Source organism: Jaculus jaculus, chromosome 5, assembly GCF_020740685.1.
Source record: "Jaculus jaculus isolate mJacJac1 chromosome 5, mJacJac1.mat.Y.cur, whole genome shotgun sequence".
Taxonomy (NCBI): Eukaryota; Metazoa; Chordata; class Mammalia; order Rodentia; family Dipodidae; genus Jaculus; species Jaculus jaculus.
The window spans coordinates 141885425-141910616 of record NC_059106.1 but is presented as its reverse complement, the minus strand read 5'-3'; the positions used below and the strand labels follow the sequence as shown (position 1 = coordinate 141910616).

General features: G+C 36.6%; 1 protein-coding gene across 2 annotated transcripts in view; it reads right to left on the bottom strand.

The window, feature by feature from the left end:
* Window positions 1-25192, bottom strand: part of Usp25 (ubiquitin specific peptidase 25) — a 113533-nt gene that overhangs the window by 59636 nt on the left and 28705 nt on the right. For both annotated transcript variants that reach the window (XM_045149594.1, XM_045149593.1), the window contains exons 4-7: window positions 23674-23797; window positions 15085-15247; window positions 10905-10991; window positions 1427-1564 (exon numbers count right to left, since the gene is read on the bottom strand). In XM_045149594.1, the coding sequence (XP_045005529.1) occupies window positions 1427-1564; window positions 10905-10991; window positions 15085-15247; window positions 23674-23797 (512 nt within the window). The remainder of the gene's footprint in view (window positions 1-1426; window positions 1565-10904; window positions 10992-15084; window positions 15248-23673; window positions 23798-25192) is intronic.

Here is a 25192-nt window from a genome sequence, read left to right as displayed (position 1 = left end):
AGTCAGATGTACAAGGAGGCACATGCATATGGAGTTCACTTGCAGTGGCTAACCCATTCTCTCTTTTTCTCTCTCTCAAATAAATAAAATATTTTTTAAAAGAAGAAATGGAACTTGCAGTGATAAGCTAGTTGGCAGCTCTAGCCTGCTAGCTCAAAGTATACATCTTCCCACTGCCGGGTGTAGCAGCACAGAGCATTAAGACAGCTAGTTATCTCCATTAATATACTCACTCAATCCAAAAAGCCCACTTATGTAGGGGGTGTGGGCCCAAATGAACCCTATCCTGCCTCAGGACTAAAATGAAAACACACTGAAAGAATGATGCCAGCAGAACAATTACAGAAAACTAAACAGGAAAAACTCAGAGAAAAAACAGTCTTAGAAGACATATCAGAGAAGAGAAGCAGTCTTGTTCAAATTCACCCCAACATCCACTGAAGATGACAGCACACCCACTAATTAAAACAATGCTACAGAAATAATGATTGAATGAGCAGCAAATGAAATATATGGAGAAGAGGAAGGAGTGCTCTAAAGCTGGTGGTCTGAGATCGTCACCGAACACTGTTGCAGCCGTTGGCTGTCCTCGCACTGCTACGACAGTGAGTAACCGAAAAGAAGAGACTCGAACCCTGACAACACAGCTAGCTGTGGAAACATTTCAAACATTAAAAAACCTAACAAAAAAATAGGTATGAGTGCTCTTTCTTGTCCACTGATTTTCCCAAAAGAAAGAGAGGAATAGAATTTTTCAGAACTTTCACCAAACCACAATTCCATACCCCAAGTACAAAATCCCACACTGTCAACAGTGTCATTGTGACCTCTTCTCAAGTTATCACTGCTGCCCTCTTGCTCAACTGATTTGTTCCCGTTTGGTTTCCTTCTTTGATTTCTGACTTTTCAAATAAAATCTGAAATCAATAGTTTATCTATAGAGATTTTCTATATCATAAAAAAATCACCTTCTTTGAGAAATGGATTCAAGGTTACCACACACTAGTTAAAAGTATTAACAACAAGAACAAAGGGAGTATGTTTCAAAAAACTTTTCCACCAGTGGTTAAGGAAAACTACTCCCTGTCAGCAAAAGCCAGAACACCCACAGGATATGTACTATGTTGACACTGAGATGTCACAAGTTTGGCAAAACTTCTACACATGACTATTTTTAATTTTCTTCATTTTTCCCTTGTCAATTTCAATTAAAGTACAAATGACAATTTTATTTGCCTTAATACCCCTAATTTGGTCAATATTTTACTTAATAAAACTTTTGTAAATACTATAGCTTTAAATGGCTCACGATTATTGTGAACAAAATCTAAGAATGAAACTTGTCACATACTTTTGGTACAAAGTGGCTTAATGATCTATAAGATTAAATAAAATACAAATGGTTACGGTAGCACAAAAACACTACCTGCTGTGAGTCATTTGATTTGAAGGCATCCTTGAGAATTTCCACTGCTCTAGATGGATCAACATATTTCCTTTTCGTACCAACCAGAAGTGCAAACAGGTACCTCAACTCACGCATAAAAGGTAAATTCCGATGTTCCTATTAAAAAAAAAAAAAAGCTTAAGTCTAATTAACTAATTGGTACTGGTCAGCAGATAATCATTGTAACAATAATAAATCCAGTACTGACACACTGAAGAAGAGTGTGGTCAGCTCCAAGTCAAGTATAACAGGGGACTTCAGGCGAGGCTCATCATTTTAGCATAAATGCCACATATTCATAGCAAACTGTGTCACTTACCCAGCCAAAAATATCCTCCATATTTAAGTCTGTTTATCATAAATAATCCTTCCCATTCAGCAGCCCCAGCTGCTGCCGACAGCAGCGAGAGAACACCAGGCATTCAATGAGGGCTCCCAACATGCCAGGCACCATTCAGTGTTGTATCCCAGTGGCCATGTTTAAACAAAAGTCCCTTCTCATCTCTGACGCCTTTCTTTTTTGTTTTTTATTTTGTTTATTTTTATTTATTTACTTAAGAGTGACAGAGAAAGAAAGAGGCAGTTAGAAAGAGAGAGAGAATGGGTGTGCCAGGGCCTCCAGCCACTGCAAACAAACTCCAGAAGCATGCACCCCCTTGTGCATCTGGCTAACATGGGTCCTAGGGAATTGAGTCTTGAACCATGGTCCTGAGGCTTCACAGGCAAGCGCTTAACCACTAAACCATCTCTCCAGCCCTCTGATGCCTTTCTAGACCCTTCCAATGTCAAACTATTTTATGTTTACTGTAATGAGTGTCTTTCAATATGAATCACCACTTGCCACTCACGTGATGATCCTATTATTGGAATAGTAGTGCCCTGTCTAATTACTAATAACTTAATGAACACTATTCACTATATGCTTATTACTTTATATCTCCTAAAAGTTAATTTGTACTTATTTTGTAAATTGACAGAGTTAGTATTAATTCAATATGATTACTATAATTTCTAGCAAAAGGTTCAATAAAAGAGCCAAATACAACAACATATCACTTGCTTGAAAGTCCTTGAAATCATAGTTTTGTTCTAGGACTATAAAGTTCTCAGATGATGATTTCAATATATCTGCTACAACTCTTTACTACACAAAGCAGGCAATCAATCATTATTTGCTTCTATCAAACTATCAAAGTTATCAGTCACTAGGAATTTATTTTAAAATAATAAAAGTTATATCATGTAATATCACATAATATACATAAATTAATGCTTCTTGAAAATAGTTAATATAATATTTAGCTCTTACAATAGAAATTTTATCATAAATCTTAAATATGCTACATCAATATGAAAACTTCCCAATTTATACACTCAGCATCATCAAAATTGTAAAGCTGTGCATGTGGATATTGTATCTTTATATAACTGCTGCTAAGAATAATATAATTCACACAGGTATAACTGCTCTCAGATTGCACTCAAAAATCTCCTGAGAAATAAGTAGATGGTAATATGGGTACTAAGACTTCCTTATTCCGACTATGCACAAGGGCATTAACTAATACGGAACCAAAATCCTAAATCTAAAGAACCAAAGAACTCTGAATAACTTTCATTTAAATGCAATCAATTTCATCATTAGTGATAAATAGTACAAAACTTCTACATGAAAAACCACCCACTTTTCTACAGTACATCCTACTCCCTCAACAACTGTCTTTGACAAGCAAACTTTTAAAAGTACAAATACTATGGCTTTTGGTTTTCTAACTTGCCCCTAGTTTCCTGTCATTGATTTCTTCATTAATGAGGGCACATAGAGCAGGTTTAAGATACTCCTTGCAAAGTATAAGGATGAAAGTAATATTCTTTTTTAATTCAAACACTCTGCTAAGCTTATATGCAAAGGAAAATAATATAATAAAACATTTGGCTCAGTCAACTCCTGTGGCTAAAAATTCTTTTTGAGTATCAAAAGGCTTTGCAAGATATTACATAAGGAAAAGAAGCTATTCCATTTGGATACATGATGAAAATATGACCATATATAAAAGCAGAACAATATTTAGTTTTATAAGAAACAGGTTTATTGTGCTGGAGAGATGGCTTAGCGGTTAAGTGCTTGCCTGTGAAGCCTAAGGACCCCAGTTCAAGGCTCAATTCTCCAGGACCCACGTTAGCCAGATGCACAATGGGGTGCACGCATCTGGTGTTCGTTTACAGTGGCTGGAGGCCCTGGTGCGCCCATTGTCTCTATCTGCCTTTCTCTCAGTATGTGTTGCTCTGAAATAAATAAATGAAGAAAAAAAATTTTTAAAAAACAGGTTTATTGAAGTATGATTAATGTATAATACACAGCACATTATAATCTTAAATGATTTTATGAGCTCTACACACATACATGTGATAGTATCATCACTTTCAAGATAAAATCCTACTCATTACCCCTCCAGAATGCCTTCACTCCTTGTTCATTCCCCAGTTATGCCAGGTAGTAACAATCCCTTTGCATTGTCTAGAACTACATAATACATTTGGAGTCATGTTCCATGTACTTGTTCCATCCTAGATTTTGCATAAAGCATCATTATTTGGAGTTTCAGCTGTATTTACATGCATTAATAATTCACCCTATTTTATTGCTATATGGTGTTAGATCACAGAGATGCAACACATCTAGTTTACCCAAAAACCTCTTCAGCTGCTACATGCAAGGGTGCATATATTCCTGGGGGAGGAGAGATGCATTTTCGTATCTCCTAAGTAACACCTGGAGGAACCCAACTACCTAATGTGGCTGGTGGAAGTCAAACATGCGCAAGGGCATCATACTACTTCACACAGCCTACAACAAAGTAAGACTTCTAGCTCCACATGCTATCGACAATCGGCTATGGTTTATCTTTGTTAACTTTATTTCTTCCAGTGGGTATTAGAGGGACAACTCTAATTTCAATCTGCATTCCCTCAATGGCTAGTAATGTTCAGTAACTTTGCAGGTGCTCAACCTCTACATGTTGTTTCATGAATCACCTTTCAAATATTCTTCTAGTACAATGAGAATTTAATTTAGTTAATTAAAAGTATTTAATTTTGGTGCCAACTTATCAACCTTTTCTTTTATGGTCCTATATGAGAAATCATCTCTTAATCTAAGAAACACTAAAATGTAAAATTTTTATAGTTAAAGAAATTCTCTCTCCCTTGCAAGTACGCAGTCCACTGTGAGCACCGGGCGTGGTGGCGCATACCTTTAATCCCAGCACTCAGGAGGCAGTGGGAGGAGGATCACCATGAGTTTGAGGCCACCCTGAGAATACATAGTTAATTCTAGATCAGCCTGAACTACAGTGAAACCCTACCTCAAAAAAAAAAAAAAAAAAAATCAGCATGCCTTTAATCTCAGCACTCAGGAGGCAGAGGTGGGGCAATCACTATGAGTTCAAGGTCCCCGAGACTACCTAGTGATTTCCAGGTCAACTCTAAGCGAGAGTGGGACCCTACCTCAGAAAACTAAAAAAAGAAAAGAATCAGTTAAGGGCTGGAGAGATGGCTTAGTGGCTAAGGTACCTGCCTGGAAAGCCAAAGGATTTCAGTTTGATTCACCACATAAGCAAGATGCACAAGGTAGCACATGCATCTGGAGTTCATGTGCAGTGGCTGGAAGTCCTGGCATGCGTCCCCCCTTCCTCTCCCTCTCAAATAAATAAATAAACATAAAAATCAAGGGTTGGAGAGATGGCTTAGTGGTTAAGGGCTTGCCTGTGAAGCCCAAGGACCTGGTTCGAGGCTTGATTCCCCAGGACACACATAAGCCAGATGCACAAGGTGGCGCATGCATCTGGAGTTCGTTTGCAGAGATCAGAGGCCCTGGAGCACCCATTCTCTTTCTCTTTCTCTGCCTCTTCCTCTCTCTGTCACTCTCAAATAAATAAAATTAATTAATTTAAAAAATCAAATTTATAAAAAGAATCAGTTAAGACTTAGTTTCCTAATATATTTGTTAAAAAGATGTAAATGTAATTTAAACCCATGTACCCTTTTTCTAAACTATGAATCTTTTGGCTAATAACCCTATCTTGATTGCTGCTGCTTGAATTAATCCTTCTAGTATTTTTTTTTAATTATTGCAATTCTGAAGCCGGGCGTGGTGGCGCACGCCTTTAATCCCAGCACTCGGGAGGCAGACGTAGGAGGATCGCCATGAGTTCCAGGTCACCCTGAGACTACATACTGAATTCCAGGTCAGCCTGAGCTAGAGTGAAACCCTACCTCGAAAAAAAAATATATATATATATTGCAATTCTGAAGCCGGGCGTGGTGGCACACGCCTTTAATCCCAGCACTCGGGAGGCAGAGGTAGGAGGATCACCATGAGTTCCAGGCCACCCTGAGACTACATAGTGAATTCCAGGTCAGCCTAAGCTAGAGTGAAACCCTACCTCGAAAAAAAAAAAAAAAAAAATTATTGCAATTCTGTATCATTTGAATTTTCACATATATTTTAGAACTACTTTGTCAATTTCTGTGAAAAACCCTACTGGAATCATAACTGAGATAACTCTGAATCTATAGATCAGTTTGGGGGAAAATGACATATTAGAAATATTGAACTTTTTGCATATCTCTTTATTGATTTAATTTCATCAAGAATATTTATAGTTTTCAGTGTACAAGTCTGCACATACATATCTTTGCCAATTCCTATGTATTTCATGACATATGTACAAAAAATATTTTCTCAATTTAAATTTTTTTTTCTTTTTGGTTTTTCGAGGTAGGGTCTCACTCTAGTTCAGGCTGACCTGGAATTCACTATGTAGTTTCAGTGTGGCCTCAAACTCACTGTGATCCTCCTACCTCTGCCTCCCTAGTGCTGGGATTAAAGGTGTGCGCCACCACAGCCGGCTTCAATTTAAATTTTTAATCGCATATTGTCATTTAGAAATATAAGAGACACTTGAATGTTGACTGTGTATCATATAACTTCACAAAATTTACTTCTCTATTCTAGCAACTTTTGCTTTTTATGCAGTACTTTACTTATAGTTTCCTACAATTTCTATGATTATACAGATAGATTTTTGTTTCCTTCTCATTCATATGGGTAAAAAAAAAAAAATGTCGTTTTCTGCCTTTTCAACTTTCATATACTTTTTTCTTTTCTTTTCTTATACGGCACTGGTTAAAAATCCCAGTGTAAGAAAGAAGTAGTAAAAACTGTATCTTAATTGTTCTTAATCTGAGGAAAAGCACTCAGTTTTCTAACATTAAATGTGATAGATCTAACTTTTTTTTTTTTTTAACAAATGAGCTTTAACAGGATAAGTGTTTTTTAATTACTAGCTTTTAAATTTTATCATAAACTTTTTTTTTGGTATTTCAATGTAGAATTCACCCTATCCCAGGCTGACCTGGTATGTAGTCTCAGTATAGCCTGAAACTCACCACCTGGGATTAAAGGATATGTCACCACACCTGGCATATTCTAACTGTTGTCTAAGCCTTTTTATCAAGTGATTGCTTCACATCCTTTTAGCGAATTGCAAACAACTACTGAGATTGCATGCTTTGCTCTTACTGTGTTATTCATAATTATGATTCATAATTACACTAATTTATTTTTGCATGTTAAGCCAATATTACATTCTTGTATAAACCCAATTTCCTATAAAGTCAATACATATAAGTAAACAATATATTATATACCTTTCTAACAAGACTGAACTTGCCAAAAATTTATTTATAGTTTTCATATACATGAGGAATACTATTTGTCAATTTTCTTACAATACAGTTTTCTAATTTGGTTTCAGGGTAATAACAGACTCATGGAATAAGGAAGCTTTATCTTTTTAAATTATCTACAAAAATATATTAAATTTTTCACAGAATGGTTGACATGTGTTTAATGATACTGAATTAACTCTATTTCTTCATCGGTACACTTGTAGATTTTAAGACATTTATCCTTGCATGCTCCCAATATTTCCAACTCTATAAGGACATCTTCTTCTTGATTCTTTATATATTTTAAGTTGTGCACTCACTATTTTTTCTTCTTCATTCTCTCCAGAGGCTCATGAAATTTTCCAATCCCAAGAGGCATATTCTGCTGCTGTTAATTTTCTCCATTGTCTTTCTGATGTCTGCCTGCTTCTCTTGTTTCCTTTATCTCCTTCCTTCTGCCTTGAGATCCTGTCTATTTGCTTCTAATTTCTTCCTACACAAGTTGTTGTCACTGATTTGAAACCATTCAGTGCTAATGAAGTTTCATTCTTGGTGACATTCCACTTTGCTTTATCTGGATTTCTCTAACCATGATAATGGTAGTCCATGATATAATTTCCATTATGTTCTGAATTTTGTATAAGATTTAATTTCACAATAAATTCCTTATATTATGGGTGTCCAACTGTCTGGGGATTTCCTATGTAACATTCTATTGTTGATTCATAGTCAGAAAACAGATCTGAATCCTTAAAAGTATATCAAAACTCACAGTCAGATTCCTGTTACTGCATGAATTGTCCTTAAAGCAAACAGTCCCAGGACCCCCTTTTTGGGAGGGGAGGGACAAAATTCCAAATTCCTTAGTTATTTGCACATAATACAATGCAGTATACATTAAATATCTCCCTCTCCCTCCCAACCTTCCTTTCTTTCCCCAGGATCCTGCTAAGTAGGTCAGAGACTGGCCTTGAACCTGGAACTCAGGATCCGACCTTCACCTTCCAAGTGCTAGGAGTGCAGATGTGTTACACCACCACAGCTGGCTACATTCTACTCTCTTAGGACTCTCACTTCACGACAGTAAAGAATGAGAAAAAATGATTCAACTGAAAATACTTACTCTAGGTCAAGGTGCTAGTATAAGCTTATGATAAATACATAGTATCTTTGCTATCTCATCATTTAATACATTTTCCATTAGTTTCTTATAGTTTAAAACCCAAGACTATCTGCACATGGGACAAGAGGGTAGGAATCTATTATTTTTTCTGGCTACACCATTTATCCTAAACATTAATTTCTCCAACAGTTCAGATAAATATTAATGTATAAAATTAATTTCACCTGTTGGAGTAACCAACTACATAAAAATACAAAACTGATTTCAAAGAAACCTCTTATTCATATATACAACAGTATGCTTAGTATACTCTGTTAGCAGTGATACAAATAGCATCTCTGTAGTGTGTATTCTGTATCTTAACATATCAGTTTTCAAGTTCAATGAGAGCAGGAAACATTTCATTAATAAAAGGTAATTTCATTATTAAAAATCCAACTGACAGAAGTTCACCGGAATCTTGTTAAAAGCTGTATCTTTTACCACTTTATCACTAATCAGTGATTGACAGCTACCTATATAATTGCTATAGTGTGTGTTACCATCAGTCACCATGTCTTATTAGAGAGTAGTACCATTTGTGAACCAGCCTTCTATAAAGCTTCAGCTATTTACACTTGTGTCTTCCAGAAACAGGAAGGAGGTCACTTTAACTCCTTACACCAATCTCTAGGTAGGTCCTCCTTACACATTTCTCTAGGAGTGTTAAACACTCTTAAAGCCTCAAAACTAGCTTTGGCAGCAGACATGGAGGAGGACAACATTTTACATTAAATTACAATTGGTCTCATTCAACACTATGAAAACATGTGATTAAAGCTTTGTAAATAAAGGATCAAGAAGAACAAATAAATGCATAACTGAATGTAATTTAAAATTTTTTTGTTTATTTTTATTTATTTATTTGAGAGTAACAGACAGAGAAAGAAAGAGGCAGAGGGAGAAGTAGAGGGGGAGAGAGAGAGAATGGGCACATCAGGGCCTCCAGCCACTGCAAACTCCAGATTCATGTGCCACCTTGTGCATCTGGCTTGCGTAGGTACTAGAGAAATCGAGCCTCAAACAGGAGTCCTTAGGCTTCACAGCCAAGCACGTAACCACTAAACCATCACTCCAGCCCCTGAACATAATTTTAAATAATATCATGCAAACTGTCCTTATCTTGCTCTGGTATTTAGCTATGATAACAGCTGGCAACAACTCCAGTTGTCCCTGTAAAAACTGTAACAGCACAAGGGGTTTTGCTTCATTTTTCTAGCAGAATAAAGGGTTGTTGGGTGGTCTTGGCTCTTTTAAGAAGGAGTTATCCTCAGCCTGACAGTTTACAGCCCAGGGATTATATAGCTAAGAAGCTGGGTATAATTCAAGTTATATTCCCTTTGTTGTGCATTATAAATTTTTCATGTATCTGCAGAAAAAAAGCGATTTTAAAAATTAAACAGTAAAAAGGAATGCATAATTTAACAATGTATAACTATGATAATAGGTCATACAAAATTCAGTACTTCTCTGATACCCAAAACTTTATTTGTTTGCCTTTACAGCAAGCCAATCTACTTTATAGGACCGCAGGCTCTTTAAGGCCAGATCACTAAAGACTTCATTAAAGCATACCATATCCATAGACAGTGTGTATTCCATTAAGGGTGAAAGTATGCATGCAGTCCTATTTCCTTTAATTTATTTAAAAATCATTAAACAAGTAGCAATTGCCTACATGTAGCATTTAGTCTTCACCAGGCCCTTTCAGGGCCTTTACATGTTTTCCCTCATCTTACCTCCTCAGCACCTCCACGGGAACAGTGAAGGCTGCTGCCTATCCAGCAATAAGGAGAATACAAACAAAATAAGGAGAATGCAAACAAAGTACATGAGCTGTTCCAGGTATAGAGTAAGAACTCAGGCAGTCCAGCTGGGCTGTGCTCTCTTCCTGCATTCTTTTTTTTTGGGGGGGGGGGTCAATTTTTATTTATTTGCAAGTAGAGAAAGAAAGAAGAGACAGACAGGGAGAATGGGTGCGCCAAAGCCTCTAGCCACTGCAAACAAACTCCAGACACATGTGCCCCTTGTGCATGTGGCTTAAGTAGGTCCTGGGAATTGAACCTGGGTCCTTTGGCTTCATAGCCAAATGCCTTAACCGCAAAGCCATCTCTCTAGCCCCCTTCATTCTTCCTAAAAATGCTGACACAGATGGGACACACAGCCCTGCCCACAAAGGCTGCAGAGTGCTTCTTTGTACAGGATTCCTCTCAACAATCAAGTGAAAAGAAAGGTTAATTTCTACACAATATTTTTAAGAGTCTATTAAGGAAAGACCGTGAATTGCAAATTTTAACCTGTAGAGTTTATTAAAATTTGATAATCTCAAAGTGGGGGAGAGGGGTATCCTGAAACTAGACACACAAAAAATGGAATATTACTGAGACATACAGGTGAAAATATTCAAATTTGTGATATACTGAGAAATGACTGGAAGTTACTATAGTAGAGACTAATGACATTAAATTCACATTCTAACAGTTTCAGACTTGATGAGGCAAATACCCCCAAATGAAAGGTGAAACAATAAGACATTATGCTTAAAAAAAGTTTTAGTTATACCTTTTGGTTTCGGGGTAAATCTTGAGCATTTGATGGAGGCTTGTAATTCAGAACTAATCTTCTAAATTCCAAAAGATTGAATAATGACTGAAAAAGAACAATTTAAAATATTATTATCAGGATTGTGGGGGGGGGGAAATAATCACTATTCTCAAGAGTCATAGCCTTGACAATTAAGACTGCTTATACAAAAAACTGCTGCCATTAGAAAAGAAGGCATACTTTTCCCTAAGAAAAGCCTGTTTCTGATATTTTGACATACTATCTATTCTCTTTTGGTTGGTGTGGGGAGGCAGGTGAACCCAAAGCATTGAGCATGTGAGGCAAGTGAACAACTATGAGGCTACAACCTCTGCCCATGGCATGCTATTCTTGAAAACCAACAATGTGTTCTACTGCAATGTATAAAATTATATAAAGACAACTTTAAAATGCTATTTATTATATTACCATGTGATTGACAAACATTTTCCTCAAAATAAAATGTACAGAAGTAATGAACTTTTAAAGGCATGGTATATGTACCAGAAGTTATCTAAAAAACAGAGCCTAAATATATTCCTCAGTTGCTAGAGGACAAAGACACAACAAAATTACATATTTTCTCTGTATCTAAGAAAATATATAGCCTAGGAGACAAATACACAACTATAACAACAGAAATATGATTTCAAAATACTTTAACAATGATTATACAAGAGCCTAAGGAGAAAAGAAGAAGGAAAAAAGCTCAGGAAGAGGCTTGCTGAAGGAGCAGGGTTTTATTGCTATTTTCATGCTGGGGCTCAAACCAGGGCCTTTGTACTTAACAGGCCAAATCTTTAACACTGAGCTAAATCATTAACCATAGGAATGTTTTCCCTTTAAAGGTAATTTGCAAACTATTAATAACCATTTACACTATAAATAAGCATTTGTTAGAAATTTAAAAACTGGTAAAATATTAGGATATATTTAATCAATAAATTCAGAATATTTTCTTTAAATTTTTCCTTGTAAGTATTTGACACACTATATGTTTCACAATATAGTTGCATTTCTTTCTACAGTCCTAATTTCTAAACTTTGCAAATTCCTATGTAAGGAAAAGTACATAAAAGTGTGCACAGTATAAGCTGGCCTATGTTAAACCTGATAAAGGGAGCACACAAATCAAGAATGACATGGTTTTATCAGTTAACAGGCTTTGTGGAAAGTGGTTCATTTGTCACTTAATCAATTTAAATCAGATGTGGATAAACATACCTAAATACAAATGACAGAACCAATTTCTGACAGCAAATACTGTAGAAAAAAATCTGGTTATCCTGTAACCTATGAAGACTGCTTAAGCATTATGAGGACATAAATAACCATTCCTTTTGGTTGTTTTTTTTTTTTTTGAGAAGAACTCTTACTGTGTTGGCCAGGATGGGGTCAAACTGCAGAGCTCAAATGATCCTCATGCCTCAGCCAACTGAAGAGAAGGAACTAGAAGTACGCACCACTGTGTCCAGCTCTCTAACTCAAACATGTAGTACACATCTGAGGGGCTGGGGAGATGGCTCAGCCAGCTATGAAAGGCACTCATTTGAAAAGTCTGCCAGCCTGGGTTTAATTCCCCAGTACCCACATAGAGCCAGATGCACAAACTGTCACATGGGTTTGGAGTTCATGTGTAGTGGCAAGAGGCCCTGGTACCGTGCGTCTGTTCTCATTTTCTCTTCTCCTGTCCTCCACCCTTACCCCTCTTTCTCTTCTTCTTCCTTGTTTTCTTCTCCCCCCGCTTCATCTTCCCTGGAACCTTCCCCCTTTATTTATTAAATGATTATTTATAAAGTTATTTATAAATAAAAGCCATGGAGCACCCAATGCCAGTGAGACATTGGAAAAATAAGTGTGAATTTTAAAAATAACCAGGCTTTGGGCTGGAGAGATGGCTTAGCGGTTAAGCGCTTGCCTGTGAAGCCTAAGGACCCCAGTTCGAGGCTCGATTCCCCAGGACCCATGTTAGCCAAATGCACGGGGGGGCGGGGGGGGGGCACGTGTCTGGAGTTCGTTTGCAGTGGCTGGAGGCCCTGGTGCGCCCATTCTCTCTCTCTCTGCCTCTTTCTCTGTCACTCTCAAATAAATAAATAAAAATACCGCCCAAAAAATTACAAAAAAAATAACCAGGCTTCCCCTTTGTAGGAGTTCAATAACAGTGGTCATATGAACCAGGAGGAGATGAAAACAGTCACAGTACACTAAAAAGAGAGGCAGGATTTTAAAGCCAGGGGTGGGTGCATGGGTGGGTTGATATGTATGTGTATGTATATGTATGTATATATATATATATACATATATATACACATACACACACATATATATATGTATATATTGTTGTTGCTGTATTAAGTAAGATATAGGAATAGAGAGAAAACCAAAAGAAAAAAGGGTACAGAGAAAAGCAGGACTCTCAAATATGGCTGCATATAATAATTTGTGAAACTAAAATAACAAATGTCAGGGCTCTCTCAATGAAGTATCACAGAAGGTTGTGATAAACAAAGAACAACTGATAGACTACCAGGAAGACAATGTTAACAATGAGGCCACAGTATAATAAAGCCTTGACAAGATGATCATCTCAGAATATGGCAAATAGGAAGTCACCTTTTCATTGCAGTGAAATTAGAGAAATGGAATATAAATAAAGGGAGAAGAATGGACTACTCATAAGAAGAATTTTAAAACAGATTACTGGCAAATTTTAGGAAGACTCCCAACCCCATTTCCATGCTCTAAGCTCCTGCTGGATAATGTTTTTCTGATCATGAATGGTAAGAATTTCCTTACATAGGGATCTCGCCAAATAAAGAATTGTCTTCATTTTGTAAGACTAGGTTGAAAATTCTAGACGGCCAGCTCATTTTTCTAGCACATTAAAGCATCATTCCATGGAAAAATCAGCTGTTGTCATTGTAGCTGCTGTTTAGAGAGAATCTTTTTGTCCCTCTCTGTTCCATATCCCCTAAAGCAGAGGAGCTCCATGCCTGAACAAACTAGCAACTGAAATTCTATAGCTTGTTGTGCCACAGCCTGAACAAATTCCACTTGGGAAATCATAAGCAAACTTTGACAACTCATATAAATGCTCTGTCCAACCTTTCTTTAAGTGAGAATTCTCATTATGGTAAGCAGTCTGTGTCAGTTTATACCTGAGAATTAAACAGTGTCAGAAAAATGGAAAAACAAACAGGTAAAGATTCTAATTGCTACAGACAAAAATGAAGTTACTTAAAATAATGCAATATACTTTAAAATGCAGTAAAAACAAAAAAGAAATTTCAAATTATCTTTGGAAAAATTTTTTGCTCACTTAATTTTCCCAAAACTTGGATGTTTTTGACATCCCCAAAAGTCATTTTTATTAGGCCATTAAAAACCTAAACTTTTGAGGGCTGGGGAGATGACTCAATGGTTAAAGATAATTTCTTACAAAAAATATTGGAGCCAGGCATGGCGACACACACCTTTACTCCCAGCACTCAGGAAGCAGAGGTAGGAGGATCGCCATGAGTTTGAGGCCACCCTGAGACTACACAGTGAATTCCAGGTCAGCCTGGGCTAGAGTGAGACCCTAACTTGAAAATCCAAAAGAAAGAAAAAAAAGCTTGAAAAACCAATGAATGATATTCTCCTACATACAAATGAATCGGATCTGACCATAGAAAGCCAGTGCTGATTTCCTTCTCTGAATATGCAGAGAAACACATACACGACTGTGTTCTCTCCACTCTCTGGACATCAATAAACAACAGAGAAGGAGAAATTAAGTTCACATAAATGAAAGGTTTAAATTGTGCAGTAATGTTAAAACTCCACACTGGAGCCAGGCATTGGGACACAAGCCAGTAACCCCAATACTCTGGAAGCAGGATGATGAGAAGTTGAAGGCCAGCCTGGTTTACATAGTGAGACCCTATTTGAAAAATAAAAGAGAAAATGAAAAGCTACATAGTGAGACCATGTCTCAAGAAAAATAGAGAGGAAAAAAAAATGTCAAATTGGCAATAAATGAGGAGAGATACTGAAATCCTCAGACTACACAAATATTGAAACTTGGCTGCATTTCTAAAACTATGCATGTTAAGGAAAGACAATGGCAGCCCACTCTCATTGCTATCATTCCAACCAAGTAAGAGCAGAGGACACTTACCTGAATAACAGCGCTAAACCAGCAAGTGTTGCCAACATTCTTCAGCCCGACAGGAGCTTTGTCCTGTCTTTTTCTATCGTAAGGGTTTCTAGAATCCCTCCAAACTTCCGTAGGTGTCCTCTTCAAGCATGCTTTATTTTCTGCTATGCTGGCTTCAAGAACTCTTCATCAGTAAAAAGACAATGAGGAAAAAGTACAGACACATGTTATATTCTACCCTAGCCAACAGCACATTCTAAACTTCAAGGAAATATACTGCATCCTATGCATATAGCATGAACTTCAAGGGTATGACAATGTACCCTAAGGAATAGCATGCTGTGAACTAGAAGGGTAGAATACTAACACCCTGAGCAACACGATTATTTATACTCTAGATAATGTATTTGGGAAGTAACACTTGATGCTAACTTTGCTCAGGAAGAGATCTGATTTCTCTCAGATCATGGCAGTAGCAATGCAAAAAGAGCAAGTGAAGTATAGCATTCTGCCTATAAACATTTCAAACATGCAAAATTATGTTAATTTATATTTCGCTAAAGGAATATTAAATCTATATACATTTTCTGAGAAATCATGGTGCTAAAGTACATATTTTCAACATAATACAATAACAACTTTTAATGACAATTAGTTTGACATTAAGAAAACACTAATAAACTATACTTTTAAATCTCTGGTCATTAATTTCATCTTCTATTTAAAAAATGGGGGGGGGGCTGGAGATATGGCTTGGCAGTTAAGGCACTTACTTGCAAAGCCAAAGGACTCAGGTTTGATTCCCCAGGACCCATGTAAGCCAGATACCCTAGGGGGTACATGCATCTGAAGTTCATTTGCAGTGGCTAGATGCCCTGGCATGTCTATTCTCTGCCTTGTTTTTCTCTGTCTCAAACAAAAATGGAATGCTTAAGTAACATTTAAGAAATAAATAAATGAGGGCTGGAGTAAGGGCTTAGCCTATAAAAAAGCCAAAGGAGCCAGATTCAATTCCTCAGGACCCACATAAGCCAGATGCTCAAGGTAGCACATGTGTCTGGAGTTTGTTTGCAGTGGCCGAAAGCCCTGGTGTGCCCATTCTCTCCCTACCTCTCTCCCTCAAATAAATAAGTAATATTCTTTTTTATTCAGAAATAAAAAAGATAAATTTTAGGGAACGTTTTCAGTTATAGAAAACTAAGGCTCTGTGACAGTTAAGAAAAGAATAGGAGGAAGATGTTTGCTTCTTTTCCCAAAAGCGTGCCTCAGAAAAGAACTTAATACCTATATTTGAGCATAATACAAGAGTATTAATGTTTGTAAAAATAAAGCTTGTCTACAAAATGTCTTACATATAGCTAATATAGCTAGACAAGTCAAGAGTAATGTAATTTCCTCAACAGTATCTTTCTAACTCCTAAGAATGAAACATAAATGTAATTTTTACAGGAAATCTGCAAATCCCTCATATGAAGTAGTCAAGTATATTGCTGTTGGCAATGGTGGCTCATGCCTTTAATCCCAGCACTCAGAAGGCTGAGGTAGGAGAATCAATGAGTTTGAGGGGCCAGCTTGGGTAAGAGACCATGCCTCTAAATAAATAAATAAATAAATAAATAAATAAATAAATAAATAAATAAATAACAAAATTAAAGAAGGGGAAAGGAGAAAAAAGGAAAAGAAGAAAGGGAGACAAAGGCAAAGGAGAAGGGAAGGAAAGGGAAAAGCTAAAGTGTTACTATTCAAAATAACTACACATAACTTTTACTTGTCATAAACTCTGTTAATTACAAAAAGCTCAGCAAGAACTAGACAAAGATCCCTTTGGAAATGCAAGCATGGCTCAGGTTTACAATTCAGATATAAAATTAACTATGTATCATAATAAACCAATAGAAATCAACAAATTTAGTTCAGACAATCTTATGTATAAGAGAAAATTCCATGTATGGCATATAAAAATAACTAATATAAGACATAAGTAGAAAGTAGATTTAACTTTCTTAGTGATTTTTATAAAGGAAATGTTTCCATTCAGAAACTATGTTCCTTCCGTAAATACATGTATTTATTTACAAGTATACATGACAATCTTTCTATCTTCATAAACAGAAATGAGACAACCACACAAGCAGGAAGGGCTGGGAGTACTAGAAACAAAGCCATGGATAGTAGGGTCCCAGTAATCACCCCACAGACAGAAGAGGACCCAACAAGTGACCAAAATTGGTGGGCATACGCAATTACCATTTGAAAAGAAGAGATCGTATTTGTATGTACAATATTGTATAACCTTAAGTGTGGTGGCTAACAACTGTAATCCCAGGACTCAGAAGGCTGGGGCATGAGTGCCACAAATTTGAGGCCAATGTGTGCTATAGAGTGATGCTGTCTCAAAAATAAAAAACCAAAAACAAATAAAGCAAGCATATTCTAAAAGTATAAACTGGTCAAAAGTCTAGAGAAGTACACTCCATTCTGAATCTCCTGCTAGATGAACCTGTATTATTATATTTTAACTAAGAATTATAATAAAAAAAACTTTGTTTCTACCAGCAGACCAGGTCATACATATAACAAACAAGACACCAAATCACAAAGGCATTAGACATTAATTATGGAAAACTTAAGGACATGATTTTAGTGAAATATAATCAATCTGTTAATACCCACTGTATGAATCATAGGCAATAATAACAAAATGGAATTCAGCCTTATGATTCCATTGAATAAAACTGAAGTCTCGTGCTATGCATGGGTTAGTCACCCAAGCCAAATCTACAACCCATACTTCTCAGTGATAGTATTTGTTTTTAAATCCCAGATCTGGTCGGATTACTAAGCCCTAGGAAGGTATTTTTTGTTTTAAATATAGTCATATGGTCAATTTCCTCCCCCACCCCCTTTTCTGCTCCATTCCTTTCCCTTACCCAAAAAGAGACACTTCTGGACTTTCAGTTTGCAAAAAATTAATAGTTGAAACATAACATTAAGGTAATGAGATAATACAAATGTTTTGTTCCCTTGCTCACCCACACTGGCCTCATATGTACTGCCTAGGACCAAAGAATTTGCCCAAATTGTTTGTCACACTGTTTTGTAAAAATTGTGGAAAAAGAAGAGAAATTAATGGTATAAACAAACAAAAACATCTTTCCTGTGTTTCTCTATACCTTCTTTCCAGAGGTCAGACCAGAAACAACCTGTGACAGCTGTGTGTCAAGAATGGTGGAGATACACTGGAAGTGCTCACTGTCCCCAGTCATGTAAGATTCAAAACTAAAATAATACCCATTCCTAATCCACATTTGTTTCTCATATATGTTAATTAGTAACATACCCAAATACAATGTGTGTGTGTGTGTGTGTGTGTGTGTGTGTGTGTGTGTGCGCGCGCGCGCACATGCACCATGGTCTCTGGCTGATACAAACAAATGGCCATCTGCCTTTATTTGTGTGGCTGGGCAACTGAATCCAGGTAAACAGACTTTACAGGCAAGGGCCGTGAAGTGTTGAGCTATCTTCTAGCTCCAAAATATTTGTTTTAAAGAAGTAGGCTTTTCATATTATTAACCCAGATTAAAACAAAAAGAGACAATATTATCTCTTTGATTTATATCTTGTAGCAGTCATTTTTGTTTATTTTTAGAGTGTTACAACACATCTCCCTTGGATTTCTCCCACAACCTGCCCTTGGTCCCTCTCAAAGAAAAGACTTTAAGAAGACCCCTCCCCTGTTTTTTGTTTTCACTGTACCAAAAAGCTGCATCAATTAACCAGTATTTCCCATCCGCATGTGGAAATAGAAACACGAGTCTACTTTAATTCTAGCTTACACCTGATAAATAGTGTCTAAACAAGGTTCTAAGTAAATGGATCAGATACTTCTTCCTGCTTGGGATTGTTAAATTATGAAAAGCCAAACCTCTAACCCAAACAGTACTCTAATTCAAAACTGTGTGACCCTATATCCTAGCAAAGGCATAATGAATACAAACATTTTATAAAGCGAAGTTCTATATGTGGATTCCTTCCTTGGTCTTACCAATGCTACCATCCAGGTTTAGAAGAATAATGCATGCAATGGTGAGGTTCTGAATGTCAAGGCTACAGAGAACAGACGCACTGCTATCTCAGAGCAAAGAGTGGACTGTAAGAAAGTACATGCTGAGCAGCAGAAGCAGCAGCACCAGCCACAGTCACGAGCAGTAGAGCGACACCCTCCACTCTTCCATCTTCTCAGCACTGTCCCTGGCCTGGGACTCATACCTGACAATACAACATTTTGTCCTGTTCTTTCTAGACACAGTACCAAATGTTTAAACCAATCACTTACAGCAACTGTTCAAGTTCCCATTAAAATTGTATTATAAAGCTCTGTGTATTATCTTGTATTATTATTCAATTGAATATAAGTGGAATATTGAAAACATCCCACTCTAGTTCATCTAAGTGCTATTTGTGGAAGCACTGAACACACTGAAAGAGCTTATAAAATGAATATGTTCATTTCAATGAGGATAAAAGGGTAATAAAGAAATCATTTGTTGGTATTTCAAAAAAGAGTAATATATCAAGTGGTATTTTGATTTCAAGTACATTAACCCTTAAGTAAATTTGAAGGGAGCTGGCCTGTTTCATAATGTCTATTACTCTAATTTATAAATCAGTATATATAAGAAAATACTTACTCTGTATATTCTTTAATCCTTTAATGTGCCAAGAGTATTTACTTATTCTGTCATGTATTTTGGTGCAGGGTACTGGCTCAGGCCCTATACCTGCTAGAAAAATCACTCTATCACAAAACTGCATCCTCAGACCAACAATTTTGCATTTGTACAAGTGCTTGCTGAGTGAGAAGTAGCACAGTGGCAGAGGGCTTGCTTAGCCTGGAGGCAACTCTGGGTTCAATCCCCAGTATCAATAAATAAATACTTGTACATTCCTGCTCTCTAATCATTTTAAATGGCATCTTGTTAATATTTATCATGCTTTCATATAAATAAAAATATCACTTACATATTGAATGTCAATTATAATAACTGAGCACATTTTAGAGTACTGCAAAATTATTTCCCTATAATAAGATACGTAAATTTTAAATGTAAAGCTCAGCCAGGCGTAGTGGTGAGCACCTTTAATCCCAGCACTTGAGAGGCAGAGATAGGAGGATCACCAGTAGTTCAAGGGCACCCTACGACTACACAGTGAATTCCAGGTCAGCCTGAGCTAGAGTGAGACCCTGCCTCAAAAGATTAAAAAAAAAAAAAAAAAAAAAGTAAAGCTCAATTTCATATATGTATATGAAATTATCTAGATAAAGTTATATGTGTGTGTATGTGTATGTGTGTGTGTGTGTATGTAAGTATGTATGTATGTATCTCCGTCTAGTCAAAATACTATATAGAATGTACACTGTAAAAGAAAATGCCCTTTTCCACAGTGTCTGTTCTACACCCCAGGTGGCCACTATTCAGTATTCCATCACCGTGATATAGTTCTGTCCTGAAACATCGCAAGAAGCACAGCACAAGGCAGTGGTTCTTTGGTCAGGCTTCTTTCTGATGTGCTTTGAGGATTCCCTCCTATTTTTTTTTAAGTACCAGTAAAATGTCTTCCACATACTGTTTTGAATTCCATTGTGTGAATGTAGCAGAATGATTTACCATACTGCATTATTGGAACCTAGCTACTTCTGGGTTTTGATTATGAATGAAGCCAGACTGCACGTCTTTCTCATAGGTCTATACTTAGGGGAAATGTTAAGCTCCCAAACTTTCAGTTTCCTAAAAGGGTTTACCATTATATAAGTGTGAGTGTTGGGGGGGGGGGGGTAGCATGGATTTATGAGTGTTAATATGTGTGGGCAGGAACCTGTGTGTGCACAGGCAACAGATAGAAATTGACATTATTGCTCGCCACCTTATTTTTTTAGACATGATCCCTCACTAAACCTGGAACTCACCTGTATCATAAAAGCTATTCAAAAATGAGCTGTGGCCTTCCACTCCCTACCATCTACAGGTACCTGGTGGTTACTGATCAATGGAACAGTCCTCAACGTTAGCTTATAAAGAAAGACTAGTTCTGCCATTCCCACCTGCTCCTGAATCTTAAGGCAAATCCTGCCATAGCTTCTTCCTCAGGGACAGTGGGAGCTGAGATTTAGAAAGTAAACTATGACTTCCTGGAAAGAGTATTTCTTTCTGTAACCATTACTGTTGGACTTTCTGGTGGGCTGACTCTCCCACATGGCTTCCAGATAAAACTGCCCACGTTGCTTCACTGACTAGAATCCCAGCAGTTGTCTCTCCACTCGTTGAGTATCACTGTATTATTTTCAACTACCCATTACTACTATTTAATTTTTGTCACCTGTCACCTCCTCTATGGGAGGGTTTCTTGTATTTTCATACTGGAGACATTACAGATCCAGATTGATTTCTTCTGACAAATTCTTTTGCCTAAGGCACATTCATTCCTTCTGAAATAACAGTATGTCATACTTATTCAAGTCCCCACGGCTTTTACTTTTCTCTGTATTTTCCATTTTTTCAGATATGCATACTGTAAGTTAATGTACTTCTGATGTATCATCTAGTCTTATGGTAGCTTACTGAGTTCTTTCTATTCTGCTGCCAAGGCAATTTTCCAGTTTTGTTTTACTTATTGTAATTTTCATTCACAAAAGATATTTCAAGTTTCTTCTCAAATGTAGTGAGCTACATTTTCAAATTTTCTTATTTCCTTTAAAAGACGAAGCACAGGCCTAGCAATCACAGTACCTGAATAAATGGGATGTTTTCACTGCCTGTTTTTGTGTTGATTACCATCGTAAATGTATGGTTTTATACATGTTTGGTATTTGTGACTGGTACTGGTACCACTAGTGGTGTTACCAATGTTCCACAAGTTATTAAAGGGTATTTTTTGAGGGTAATAATAAAGATATCTTTCCAAGGAAAAAAGGTATTTTTTGATCCTGCTAGGATCTAGAGAGAATACAAATCTAGATCTTTTAAACTAAGTCTATTGCACCACTAAACACAAATTTCGCTATAAAATCATGACACGATTTGTTGGGGCAAATTCCATCTCCACAAAAAGTACTTCTTATACCCATGGGGATTTCCCTTGCAACATTCTATGGGCTCTTAAAGGGAAGTATGCCTCTTACGTATTCTTAATGTCAATGTCTCATCCTTGGATGTATATGTAATTTCCTAAAGGAAATGCAGTGCCAGTACATCACAGTACCTTTGTTCTGACTACTTTCCCTCCAGCCAACAAGTGTATCAAATTGAAGTTCACATTTATAGATACAGGACAGATACAATTCATGTCAAAATGTGATCTGACACACAGTGGCATTTACCTGTAATCCCAGCATCCAGGAGGTAGAGGCAGGAGGATCACAAATTTGAGCCCAGCATGAGCAGCCTCAAAAAAAAAAAAAAAAAAAAAAAAAAAAACCACCCAAGGTCTGGTGATGTAACCCTGAGCTAAGCAGCACAGGTCTTGGTGGATTTTGTCAAAGGAAAACATCCAAGAAGACTGGCATATTCTGCTGCTCCTAATTGTGTCACAGTGAAAAGAACAAAGGAGTTCGAGGACTCAGCTGTGTACTTTGAAAAACCCAATTAAACTCTTGAAAGCAAAATTTCTAATTTAACAAGATAGAGATAGCACTGCTTCTAAGTAGCTGGACTTAAAAGTAGTTATAAACATCTTTACTTATTTTAAAACTGAATTTATCACATTACTTCAAAGAAAAGGTTTCATTTATTAAAATGAAAAACACTTCTTTCATGTATCTTGGAGAGGGGGGGGGAGGGAGGGAGAGGGTGAGTGTGTGTGTGTGTGTGTGTGTGTGTAACCAGATCAGTGGTTATGAATCTCAAGTCAAGGAACAAATTCAGCTGGTCATATGAATCTATAAAGTGTAACTACATGTAAACTGAGATGTACTATAATAGCCATGCTCATTATATATGCACTATGACTGCTCTTGTACTAAAACACAAGAGTAGCTGTGACAAAACCCCTATGTCCAGCAAAGTAAAAAATATTTACTTTTGGTTCTTTGCACAAAAAGGTTTGCTGATCTGTCCTATAAAAATTACTGAAGTGGGAGCTACAGAGATAGCTCAGCAATTAAGGCACTTTCCTGAAAAGCCTAACTACCCTGGTTCAATTCACCAGTACCCACATATAACCAGATGTACAAAGTGATGCAAGCATCTGGAGTTTGTTTGCAGAGGGGGGAGGTCCTGACACACCTATTCTCTGTGTCTTGTCTCTCTCCTCTCTCTGCTTGCAAATAAATAAAAGATAAAATAATTTTAAAATGTTACTGAAGTAGAGTTGTATGGTGGGTTCAAAAGTAATTACACAAAGTAACAAAAAAAAAATACTTTACCTTTACAAGCTAAGCCTCAACTGCAAACAGAAATAAGCATGAAGTTTCATTAAAGTGAACATAAAAACAACACCGTCATTATTGGTGATTGATCTAGAATGAAATGCACCTTAGTGCCTCTTAAAATTCAAGTCAGTCATTATTTGTTACAAATAATATCCGTATGTTTTACAAAATTATGTTTTTACCTGCTAATAGCTTGTTCCTCATCAGTTATTCCGGTCTCCCTGAACGCCCGGTTGGATTCTGCCAAACTCAAGGCAATTGCTCTCTGAAGATCATCTTTATCATCTCCAGTGAGATCAATCACATCTGAAAAGCAAAACTAACTTCCTTAAAATTAAGTCAAACAAAGAAAAGTAATTCTTTAGTTTGTATACTCAACAAACCTTTGCAATCCAGAGACAGTGCTAATTTATTTTAAAATTTTTTATAAGAACGTGGCTAGATAAAAATTCAAACTCTATTGTAATTGATTATTCTTGTACTTTAATTGCATCTTTTAATGTACAGCAAAAATAGAAAAAAAGCAGAAAAGTGGAAGTATTTTTCACTGCAGAAGAATTTTTATATTCACTGAGTCTCTTACTTGAAGCAAGTTAGTAGGAAAACTGTTGATAATGGTTTATTACCAAAACCTGAAACAATGTCTCCCACCAGTGAGTCACTGCACCTTGAAGTCAACCCAGTCAAATACAGCATGCAACTGAGCCATGACACTTCTTTCAAAGTGGCAGTTAAACTCTAAAACAATGGTGGCTTCATGTCTTGAAATAAATTACATTTACTAACCAGAAAGAGGGAGATAAGCAGTAAGTCAACAGTGGTTAGCTATAAAGAAAGTAACTCGGGAAGGAAGAGGTACAAGGAGCATCACTTTCTACTTTGTGCCTTCTGTAAAGGGACTTACATGCCATTCTTTTCACTTAAAGCAAGATGGTAATTTCACTAAAATATATAAATAATACAAATGAGTAAAGTTAGCCATTTTCAAACAAGAGAAAGCCTAGAAATTACAGTATTCTTTGTCCAAAGAACAAAAGCTACAACTGTTACCACCTTCAGCAAAACCACATTTTAACCAATTTGCCAACATATTCTGGTCAATTTCCTGAACAGAGAATATTCCCAGAACAAATACTTCCATATGCTTTAAGCAATTACAGGAATCAAGGTAATAAGAAAAATACATAGTTCAAGTTATCTTTATGTTTTATAAGAGAAAAACAGAAAGGATAGGATGAGAGAAGCTTCCATAATTTTATCATCTAAATACATACACACACACCTCTACCCACACTCACACATAAACAATACTTCACCTTAATGAGAAATAATTAATATATTAATGATTTCAGAAGCTTATTTGTTAACTGCACATTTTTCTCCAATCAATACCATACGAGAATTTTGAAAATATCAGAAAACATATGTAGTGTCTATTTTTTTTAAATCCTTAAAGAATACAATAAAAATACAGCAAGTAAACCCCCAAAATTTTAATCAAGTCTGGAAGAACATGCAACAGCATATCAAAATGACAGAACACACCCAAGTGCCAGCAAATCAGAAGTCTCACAAGTCTGGCTAGAGGTCCACATTCACAAGAAACACACTAATCAAGGCGTAGTCATCTAGTCTAGGTTAAATAATTAGAGTTCAGCTGAGATGACAGTAGTGTGAATTGCATCATTAAACACTATCTTG